Source organism: Gossypium hirsutum, chromosome D09 (assembly GCF_007990345.1).
Source record: "Gossypium hirsutum isolate 1008001.06 chromosome D09, Gossypium_hirsutum_v2.1, whole genome shotgun sequence".
Classification (NCBI taxonomy): domain Eukaryota; kingdom Viridiplantae; phylum Streptophyta; class Magnoliopsida; order Malvales; family Malvaceae; genus Gossypium; species Gossypium hirsutum.
This window is the reverse complement of record NC_053445.1, coordinates 49,556,997-49,567,957: the sequence shown is the minus strand read 5'-3', so window position 1 is coordinate 49,567,957 and position 10,961 is coordinate 49,556,997. Positions and strand designations below refer to the sequence as shown.

Genomic DNA, 10,961 nt, shown 5'->3' with positions numbered 1-10,961 from the left:
AGAAAGAGAAGTGGGGACCTTACTAACTCCACTCCACTCCACCGCCCATAATAAGCAAAAGAAAACCAAATTGACCCAAATGCTCCCTCTTTTTACCTATTTTCATGTCTGATCATTTATATAGTATATCTCTACCCTATTCCCCTTCTTCCTCTTTCACTTTTAGCTCTTCACCAAACCCCATATCCTCTCTCTCTGAGTAATACATACAGAAGAAAAGGATGCTGAATTCAGCCCAAACATCTTCTTCTCAATCCTCAGTTTTCTGGGTTCTGGTTTAGGGTTATGGGCGTTTTGTTGCTTAGAATGAAACAAACAAGCAAGAGCACAGGAAAAGACTGATTTTGGTGTCATGAGCTAAGCCACACTTTTTCTTCTAACTTATAATTATATATATTTTCATTATATCCCTCTTTTCTTCCCACTATCTTCCCTTTTGTTTCTTTAACAAGTAGAGCTTTAATTAGTGCTTTCATTACTGCTTTGGGGGCTGTTTTCAACTTTCAATCACTGCTTTAAAACGTTTCATCGCATGTTAATGGATCCAGTTACATCGAATGGTCTTTCTCTTCCGCCTCCATTTAACATCAGAGATTTCAATCTTCACCACCACCATCATCACCAGCAACTGCAGCAGCAGGATCATCAATTCCATCACCAAAACTCCGAAGATGAACAAAGCGGCAGCAGCAGCGGCGTAAAGAAACTGGAACGCGACGACGGCAGCGGCACCGCCGATGGCAAAGAGCTTAGTATCCATGGTGAAGGGGAGACGAATAGAAGGCCACGAGGCAGGCCTGCTGGATCCAAGAACAAGCCTAAGCCACCCATCATCATCACTCGAGACAGTGCCAACGCTTTACGCACTCATGTAATGGAAATAGGCGACGGTTGCGACATCGTCGAGAGTGTCTCCACCTTCGCTCGACGACGCCAAAGAGGCGTTTGCATCATGAGCGGAACTGGGAACGTCACCAATGTTACACTTCGGCAACCAGCCTCGGCTGGTGCAATCGTGAGCTTACATGGGCGTTTCGAGATATTATCATTGTCGGGTTCGTTCTTGCCTCCACCGGCACCGCCTGCAGCCACGGGTCTAACCATATACTTGGCCGGCGGGCAAGGGCAGGTCGTGGGTGGCAGTGTTGTCGGGACACTAACGTGTTCAGGCCCTGTTGTGATTATGGCAGCTTCGTTTAGTAACGCCGCGTATGAGCGGCTTCCATTGGAAGAAGAAGAACCACCGCAGCTTCCGATACCAGGCGGTGCAATTGAATCGTCGCCGGATGCAGTAGGAGGGCAGCAGCAGCGGCAACAACAACAAGCGATGGCCGAGTCAAATACGCCTCTTTTTCATGGACTACCACCAAATCTTCTCAATTCTATTCAATTACCAAGTGAGGCATTTTGGGCCAATGGTGGTCGCTCTCCATTCTAGCTAACAATCTTTGGTGAATTCAGTTCAGCTTCATCTTCAGGCCTCAACTATAGCCAAGAGGATGATAAAAAAAAAAAGAACTTGATTTATAGCTAGGAAATCTGGGTTTGTTGAGCAACATTTTCCAGGTTTTGTTTCTTTTATTACTGTTGGTTTCTTCTTTCTTCATTCTGAATTGAATTTGATGAGTAGATGGTACATGCCTGCTTGTCGATTGAATGGGTGTAAATTCATGGATTCTTGGTGCATTTGATTTTATGAGAATAAGTATTTCCAGTATGCTTTAATGGAACTAGAATTAGAATAAATTTAAATATTCTGAAAATTACCAGAATATCGAATCTCACCTTAATTTTGATTCATATATATATTTACACACAAAATCATATAGTACAGAACATTTCTTCTTTATAATCAAACCCACGTATAGGAAGAGTTACTATACATTAGTTGTTGTTGTTTATATATGTAAAAAATAAGACAAGGTGAAAAAGGATCAGTACTGGGGTTGGCTAACAAATATAGATATAGAAGGGCATTATATGTAGTGTTGAAAAATGTTTGATCTTGAGAGAGTAGTCATAGTTAGGGTTTTGGTTGACGAAGAATGGGGAGACAAGAAAGTGTTGGGGGATACTGATTCACACGTGCATGCTGCTCTAAACAAGCTCCTTTTCGAGGCAGTTTTATCTAAAAATATTACTACCATAAAATTTTAAGGCAATGAGCAGCTAGGTTCATGGTGTTTCGAATTTGGTAAAATGTCCAAAATATATCCACCGATTGAAGAAATATGTTTGCATAAGTTCAACATGAAATAATTTACTACATTACTTTTCTTGGATGATTTACTATGTTTAATTATTAAAAAGTAGGTAACTTATTAATTTCATTTCACCATTGTTATCTTGTGGATAATTATTAAAACTATAAATAAACTTTAGTTTTATGAGCCATCCGATATATGAACTTTGATTTAGTTAATTGTATATATGAAATCTTGATTGTGTTTTAAATATATACATCGGAATTTAATTTTAATACAATTGTATACAATAAATACATCAATTTAATTTTTTATATTTGATAAATATAATTATTTGCATATATAATATGTAAATGTAAAATGGTATTACATCAGTAATTATGTGAATGATTTATGAAAACTAAATCAAATAAAAAAAATTATGCATTCATATATAACATTAAATCAAGCTTTCTATTAAGTGTCGATAACTCTTTACGGGTTTAAACTGATTTTTTACAATATTTTTATTGTAAAAAAATGCAATAAAAATATGTTTTAAAGTCATTTTATAATCAAATTTGTTCCTAACACCAACTTAAATATAATATAAATATTTCTTTCACAACATTCACATTTTACGAGGAAAAAAATGAAGAAAAAGACGGGTTCTCAACGTACTACGTACATAGTTATACACAATGTTTGTGCACAATCAAACTGAAATTGCATTCGTATGTAGCATATTATATTTTTTACATACACGCTACTCAAAACATTACAAACATATTATCAGAGGCATGATTCAAATTTAATAGAACCAAAACTAAAATTAAATTATTAAATTCTCAGAATGAGCCAAAACAGTTTCAGGGTTTCTGGTTTTGCGTCACACATTATCAATCCTTAGAGAATAAACAAAATGTCAAGTTATATATACAAAAGAACAACAACTGGATGTTAGTAAACCCTCCTATCCATTTCATATACAAACTATTTGTTCAGTATATAATTAGCAAACTACACAAGAAAAGGTCTCAGATGAATACAAATACGAGGTTAAAAAACAACATTTTGATGAATATATCTAGAGCTGCAATGATCCGCTGTACCTCTGAGCACGATCTATTTCACAGTAAAACTTCAACAAGAGCACACCTGTCTGGACACTCCTGTGATTTTACAGGTTGGGAGTCAGTTCTCTATAGTCTGAATTGGTTCGAGCTGATACAGCTTGTGCACTTCAATCAAACCTTCTGAAATGTTATCAATAGTCTATTCGTAGCCGCCTCAGTTCGGCTAAGAAGGTGGGGCTGGAAGTAAGCGTCCGGTGCGCAAGAGTTCTTATGTCTTCCCTGGAACAGTCTTGGGAGATGCGAACCAGTTCCCATAAGGCACCTCCGGTTATCATGTCTCTAGCATTCACTTCTGCAATGTGGTGAATTTGGAGTTATAAAGGTTTTCAAAGAAACTTTTGAAAATCTCTGAAGGTAAAACAAGCTTACCATGTTGTGCTAAGTGGCAGACTGCGAGTTCAATATGCCGTCGGATTGGCGAGGCGTCATTGTTAGCATTCTGTACAATCCAAGGAAGTGCTCCATCCTCGATCAGAAGAGACCTGCCAGTTTTACTTCCTGTACCATTTGAGAACTGAATTACTCCCAAAAGATAAAAAAATCATAGATAGGTAAACTTCAGTAATAAGGAATCGACTTGTTAGAAAATGCTGCATGACAAGCTGAAAAGGTTTGAAGAACTCATCATTGAAGAAATGTACCTTGAGCTGATGCTCTTGACTCGCATTTAGCGAAGTTTGCTATTCCACGTGCAACTTGAGCAAGAACATCTGGATGTCCACATTTGACCATTCCGAGCAATGCCTTGATACCACCTTCACCTCTTAGCTTATTCTGCAGCTTATCTGGAGAAGGTAATGGAGAAGTACTCAATTGAAGAAGTAAACCAACTGAAAAACTTGGAAGAAATTTTTTAAGAACATTATCAATAGAACAGCATTCATTTAAGCCCTACACCAGGTCAAGCTTTTTATCATGAATGTAGCATTTGGATTCTTTGAAAAAGCAAAAACATACGAAAGTGCTCTATGGAACAAGACCAGGAAAGCTTAATATTTCAACTTTTCACCATTAGAAGTTCAAGTTCATCAACAGGCAGAAACTTCTCATAAACTTAACAATGAAATCAGATACGAAGATTGCTGCAGATGAAAACCAAAGAGGTCAAGCAATTTACCATTGCCACAGAGATTGGCGACGGCACCAGCAACCATTCTAAGTGTTTGTGGATCCTCAGCATTAGCTGCTGTTATTGATAACAATCTAATGCCCCCCTCAGACATTATGAGTTCCTGGTTGGTTTCTGACAAAATAAAACGAGTACAACGTAAAAGGAAGAGCGATCAAAAGCAAAAAAAAAAAACTTCATTGGTGAATAAAGCAAGCTAAATTTAACCATTCATCGCAAGATTGGCAATTGCACCAGCTGCAACTCTATGAATCGTCTCATCCTCGGAGCTTCCAAGCAGCAACAGCAAGGACGTTAGACCTCCAGCTTCTACAATCTTCTGCTGATTTGATTCTGCACAATGGAGGTGTAGACATTGTCATCAACTGAATTAATAAGAAACAGCAGATTCACAGTAATTATTATCTGAATAAAAGAAATGGGAAACAGAAAATACATCCATGCAGAAATCATCAATTATCTAAAATTAATAATTTCAGTCCAAAAATGCTTCCTACAAGATCCACAGTACTTACAAAATGCTCTATTTTAATCAAATCAAATTTAGAGCAAAGTACACAGGCAGAAACAATACCCTCAGCTGCTAAATTTGCTACCACTTTCACAGCATGAATCCGCACATCAGCATCTTCTGCTTCAAGCAATGACAAGATCTTTTGCAATCCCACTGTAAGATAAAGGCAAAAAGGTTAACTACAAATAGGTTATCGCATATCATTTTTCATTATAGTTTTTTTTCCAATAAATACCAGTTCAGGAATTACTACTACCTTGTTCAAAGAGGTTTGCTATTGAGGCTTTTTCTTCATTTACTGAATCGTTTACCTGTGGTCTAACTTGAGAGATAAGAGAATCTAGATCACCTGGGACTTTGCCAGGCCCACCTCTGTCAAGCCTTCTTCTAGTCTATAAAAAAGATGCACGTCTGCTTAAAATTTCTTTAAATCAGGTTCCTAGAAGGCCATTTAATCTCACCAGTTTCAGATAAATCTTTAATATGCAGTTTAATTACAATGACATTGACAAAGTTTGACAATTTTAATATTTATCATATAGTCCATGTATAATATTTCTTAATGTGAAGGATACTCAGCAGTGAATCAGTAACAATAAATTTATGGATTACGTTGTAACAAAGGAACTCTTAGATTCAGTTTATATTTGATAAAATACCTCGTCGGCTTCAAAACTTAGCTGCAATAACTGCGTTTGTAGCATTGATATTTCCCCTTCAAGTTTTTCCTTTCGATATGCCTCATCTTCCAGCATCTTTCGCAGTTTCAAGCTCTCAGAATTTGCTGATGCCTATACATTGGAAGTATGGTAGCGTGAGACAGCAATCTATGTCAAAGAAGTAATGGAAAAAAATAGAGGTACTCAATATATACCTCAGACATTTTCAATTGAGCAAGTTGACTTTTAAGGTTATTGATTTCCTCTTCAGCTGCTTTCCTTAGTGACGTTTCTTTGCTAAGTAGCTTTTTTAGCTCAGCAACTTCTTGAGCAGTGGATGCCATCTGGTCCTGTGTGGGACAAATATGGCACAGACATGATAAGTGGTTTCAAATTAGCTGCAAGTGACAGAAACTAAAAGAAATAGTAACAATGAGAATGAAGAAAAAGATACTAATTTTCCTTTGTATGAGAAATCAATATCATGTGATACGAGGGATATAGTTCTATGCAAGATTATATTCCCACCTTTCTTTCACCTAGCTTATGTTGATTCATCATCCATTTCTCCTCAAGCTTCTTTATTGATTCCATATAGTCCTTCTGATACTTCAATCTTTCCTTCTGCAATGAGAAGCAGCAGAAGATATGAATCAGTATGCATTCAAGTAGAAAATAGATTAACTCAAGGCAGTTGATGAAAGCAAGGTCTTTCTCTATCATCAAAAAGTTAAAAGGGTCAACTGGAAATTGTCTGCTTAGCTCCACCCAACACTGATGTTAGGAGATTTTATTCAAATTCTGCTTTAATTATGATTTTCTTGAGACTTGATTCTGATTTTTATTTCCTAGAATTTCCTTATTAGTTCAAATTAAAACTTCTAATGAATTAACAAGTTCAAATCTGATTTCTCTATTGTTCGTCCGGTGACTCAATCCCAGACTAGGGACCATAACAACTGAAATTAAGAAGTTTATGACAATTGATTAAAACACTCTTTTCCAAATCATTTACAAGATCAAGTGTTACATAATTGATACATTCATGTTATCAGGAACCATGCAGAAAATCCTATGATAATATGGCCTTCAGATTACAACAGCGATAAGCTTTATAGAAATATGCATATTAGTGCAGCATCCGCTACAGTCCAGATAAATTAGAATATGCATAAATTAAAAGAGAAGCTTGAGGGGAAAAAAGAAAAGAAAAAAAACTCACCTCCATTGCATCTGCATAATTTCTTTCAGCCTCAGAGATTTGGTTTTGAGTATCTGTGGTTATTCTTTCAATCTCTTCTTCAAAAGCTTTCTGTTTCCTCTCATGTTCCATAATCAGTTTGTCTAACTGTATGTCTAACTTCCTAGCCAAACTTTTGTAATCAAATTCTTCCTTAAGCTTCAACATATTCTCCACTTTCATAGCCTATAAAAGGAAAAAAGAAAAAAAAGAAAAAAAGAAGTCCGCTCTAGGTCAAGATTTGATTCCAAATATATCAACTAGTCCATAGATGCCTCTTAAAACCATCAAATAAAATGATATAATTAAAATAAACAAAGTTGTTTCGTAACCCACCCTCTGTCCAAACATTATAGTGCTAGTCGTTTCTCCACGATGACGTGGGGATGGACCTATAGTTATAACCAATGATGTCCTTGCTGTGCCTGTTAAAGAAACAAATTTTAAATTAAATGTTACAAAAAGAATTCAATGCATTGAAAATGTTGAATTGAATGACAAATAGCAGAAAAGAAAATGTTAATACATCTAATTTACCTCCAAATGAATCTCGAAGTAACCTTGTAAGCTTCGAATCACGAACCGGAACATGAGCACTATTCTCTGCCAGCGCATTAATGCACTTTCCTAATGCAATCAAAGAAAGATTGATAGATTTCGCTTCCTCAAGTGTATGGCCTTCGCTCCCTGCAAAGAAACAAAGTTCAGCTTGAATGAAAAACTGTCAAACTGTGGGGAGGAAGCTTTGTCCTTCCAATTTCTTTACCTGACTTATCAATCCGCTCTGAACCAGCAAGATCTACAACAACTAACTTGCCCTTTCGAACAAGTGTAGGCCTAAGAGATTTAGCTATGTTGGTACTGTTACCATTTTGACTTGAATGAGCAAGTTCTCTTCCTTTGACAGATCTTTTGACATGTACCTATAGCAGACAGAGCTCAATTGAATTGATTGCACGATAAGATAACTTAGTACAAGAATAATTTAATTCAATGGATTTACCATCAAAAGAGCATGACTTCGAGAAGATTCAGTATTCAATCTTGTGTTTGCAGCATAGCGATGAGCTTCCCCTAATTGGAGTAATTCCAAGAAACTCTGCTGATCTCTTATTTCGACTAGGGTAGCCCCAGGTAGTGAAACATCTCCAGACTTTGGGTCTTCCACAATGGAAATGTTGTCGTTTGTAGGATCAAGAAGATCCTGTAAGCTCTCCATGTAGAGCTGTACAATTTTTTTATGAGCAGAACTATTAGGCACATTAAAATGTTTATTAATTTCAAAAGAAATGATAAGAAATTTCTAGAAGTAATTTCATGAAAGTTATGATGATACCTGCAAATAGGAGACTGAAACAGAATCACTTTCCAACGAAACACCTGCTAATATATCCTCCATAGCACGGACTATTATGCCGCGATCAGCCGTATCTTCCTCCCCAAGTCGTCCAAGCGTATATGTTTTCCCAGTACCAGTCTGACCATAAGCCATGACCGTTCCATTATAACCATCCAAAACGCTCTATAAAGACAAATTGCACAAAACATCTTGTCAATAAAATTAGAATCATGCACCCAAAAACAAGTTATGAAAAGGGGAAAAAAGTAACAGACAGAAGAAACAATTGATAACTTGGGAAGAGACCAACACTGAAACACAATGACAGGCTGAAAGTATTTCTTTCGGCCTGAAGCAGGAAAGGGATACATCTTAAAATAATTTTCACCCAGCACAATAGAAACCAAATATTTGTTGGATGAAATATTTAAATGCACTGCCAATTTTGTTGCAAGGAAAATAACTACATGCAGGTGAATTTCTAACAAATTGTTGTAGAAGTAGTTACGCCATGTACACAAACCTCCACAACCGGCTTTGCAACAACTTCATACACACGCTTTTGTGATGCAAACTCCGTAAGCACTTCATCGAACTCATAGGTATCTGTGTCCCAATTGTTTTTCCGAAGCTTTAACCTCTTAAACTGAAATAGATGAAGGAAGCATCAGTGCCTTTTTAACAAAAGGGAAAAAAGCAGAAACCGTATGGGAGATAAATTCAAGTAACTTGGAAATTAATTAGACCAGCTAAAGCATGCACAATAAAGGTCCACAGCCCACTTATTTCCTTTTTGACTAATTGAAACGAAGCAATTATTATTCAAACTTTACTCCTTTTCCCCCTTTTTATTTGAATTAAACACATTTTAAGACTAATGTACTCTATAAGATGTCATATCCAGGGAAAAATATAAGGAAGATATCCCTCTTAACATTTCATTGAACCGTCAAATGGAATCAAAATACCTCTGGTTGAAGTTCTACACAATCAGCAAAATCAGCATCTGCCACCGACTCTTCTGCATTACGTGGGCGTAATCTCACAGCCACTCGAACTCTTCCAGGAACTGAAGAGGAATATAAGCACATCAAATTAACAAATAAAAATACAGAACAGGGAAAGTAATAAATATAGATCATACTTATCAAGAAGAGCTCAATACTTACACCAAAAGAAAAAAAAAAGAAGAGCTCAATACCATACAAGTTACAATCTTCGGTCTAATCTCTATTTCTTTGCAGAGACTGGAATTCCTAAGAATCTAACTTTTGGCAGTACTAAATACAAACATGAAAGATCAACAAATACTATGTTGTATAAACCTTCAACATTTTTAACATACTACCAAACAGAAAGGAAAAAAAGTTGCACCAACCGGCACTCAGTTTCACCACCGAAGTATCTACTTAAGCGGTCTGATGTGGAGAACTCTCATTAGAGGCATAGCATTGCAATATTGTATTACCATATTAAGGAAATGTACAGGTTACCATTTCCAAGAAAAATATGTTTAGGAGGTTTTCATTTTTAACCGAAACGAGGCGAAATACAATCTGATCCCGCATTTTAATGTTTATGAACAATTAATATCTGATTAGAGAGCCACCATAATCAGCACGGTTCAATCCTGGAATAAGTGTGACCACTATTTAACAAGATTTAGATTGCATAAATTATCAAATTGCTTCAATTGGAAACAATCTAAGAAACTATCTTCTATGATCTATCCAGTCTCAAAGGTAATATTATCAATCACGCATTTAACCTTCAAAAAACATACATAAAATGACTTACAGGTTACAGTGCATGTTATAATCATCAACAATCAAAAGAAGCTACCCGACAGCCTTAATTGAAAGTCCAGACAATTGACACTCCAAAAACGGAAACACTCAACAAGAATCAACCTTTACAAGAGAAACAAACAAACATGAAACAACAAAACCATGAAAAATGCATCATCGATGATCTCAAACAAAATCCCCCCCCCCCAAAAAAAAAGAGAAACAAAAAACAACTGACCCCCAGCATCATCTTTGGCAGTTCCACCTCCAAGTGACCCAGGGCTACTCTTCCTTAGCCCAGAAGATGCACCAACCGAAGACAAAGACTTGTTTTTCAGTGCAGCCTTTGAAGGGTTTGAGTTCATAGATAGTTGCCTATCTGTTGCTGTTGTTGTTCCTTTGAGAGAGTTCCTCTGAGTCCCATTCCTATAATTTGCACCACCACTAGCCATTTCTTAAAGGAAAAAAGAAAAAAAAACCCAATACCAAAGCCTCAAAAAAGATTCAATCTTTAAAATGCCCACTTCTCCATTCCCCCCTAGAACTCTTGTTTCTTTGCTTATCGTGTTTGCTTGCCGAGAAAATGTCGCGAAAGGGGAAAAAAATGTTTTTATTGAGCGTTGAAAGTTGAAACTGTAAGTTACCAGAAAAGAGTGTAAGCAATGAATGACATGTTTTTTTTTTCTTTAATTTGAGTTCGTGTTTGAGAGAGAGAGAGAGAGAGAGGACCAAAGTGGACGTGACTTTTTTTTTTTTTAATGAAACGGTGTGGGGAGAAGAGGTTGGTATTGGTTTTACTAAAATACCCTTTTGTAACATTATTTCGTTTATTTATTTATTTCTCACCTTTGCTTTCTACATGCGCCTCGTGACGGTGTTTAAATGCGGCAATGAATCGAGGCGTGCCGTGTAATAATGCGGGAAACCTTAAATTACTATTGTACCCCTCAGATCCAAGTTAAGTTCTTATTAAT

General features: G+C 36.5%; 2 protein-coding genes across 2 annotated transcripts; one reads left to right on the top strand and one right to left on the bottom strand.

Annotated features, from left to right (window-relative positions):
* On the top strand, window positions 1-1,717 carry LOC107892455 (AT-hook motif nuclear-localized protein 24). Its single transcript, XM_016817536.2, has one exon. The coding sequence runs from the start codon at window positions 533-535 to the stop codon at window positions 1,436-1,438; it is 906 nt and encodes a 301-aa protein (XP_016673025.2). The 5' UTR covers window positions 1-532; the 3' UTR covers window positions 1,439-1,717.
* A 1,380-nt stretch (window positions 1,718-3,097) lies between these two features.
* On the bottom strand, window positions 3,098-10,754 carry LOC107890664 (kinesin-like protein KIN-UA). The gene is made up of 19 exons (XM_016815190.2): window positions 10,226-10,754; window positions 9,169-9,269; window positions 8,724-8,846; window positions 8,198-8,383; window positions 7,865-8,086; window positions 7,628-7,784; window positions 7,399-7,548; window positions 7,198-7,286; window positions 6,844-7,047; window positions 6,150-6,245; window positions 5,837-5,971; window positions 5,622-5,753; window positions 5,219-5,354; window positions 5,023-5,115; window positions 4,656-4,781; window positions 4,437-4,562; window positions 3,961-4,104; window positions 3,689-3,817; window positions 3,098-3,611 (listed from the first exon to the last, which is right to left on the bottom strand). Exons 1-19 carry the CDS (start codon window positions 10,437-10,439, stop codon window positions 3,451-3,453), a joined length of 2,724 nt encoding a protein of 907 aa, XP_016670679.1. The 5' UTR covers window positions 10,440-10,754; the 3' UTR covers window positions 3,098-3,450.
* Window positions 10,755-10,961: the final 207 nt, after the last annotated feature.

Bases quoted from the DNA above. Each gene is read 5' to 3' on its own strand.
- LOC107892455 (XM_016817536.2), top strand. From the start codon at position 533: ATGTTAATGGATCCAGTTACATCGAATGGTCTTTCTCTTCCGCCTCCA.
- LOC107890664 (XM_016815190.2), bottom strand. From the start codon at position 10,439: ATGGCTAGTGGTGGTGCAAATTATAGGAATGGGACTCAGAGGAACTCT. The intron at 4,563-4,655 runs GTTAAATTTAGC...TTATTTTGTCAG, and splicing joins TGCCAATCTTGCGATGAATG to AAACCAACCAGGAACTCATA. The intron at 3,818-3,960 runs GTACATTTCTTC...CAAATGGTACAG, and splicing joins GTCAAGAGCATCAGCTCAAG to GAAGTAAAACTGGCAGGTCT.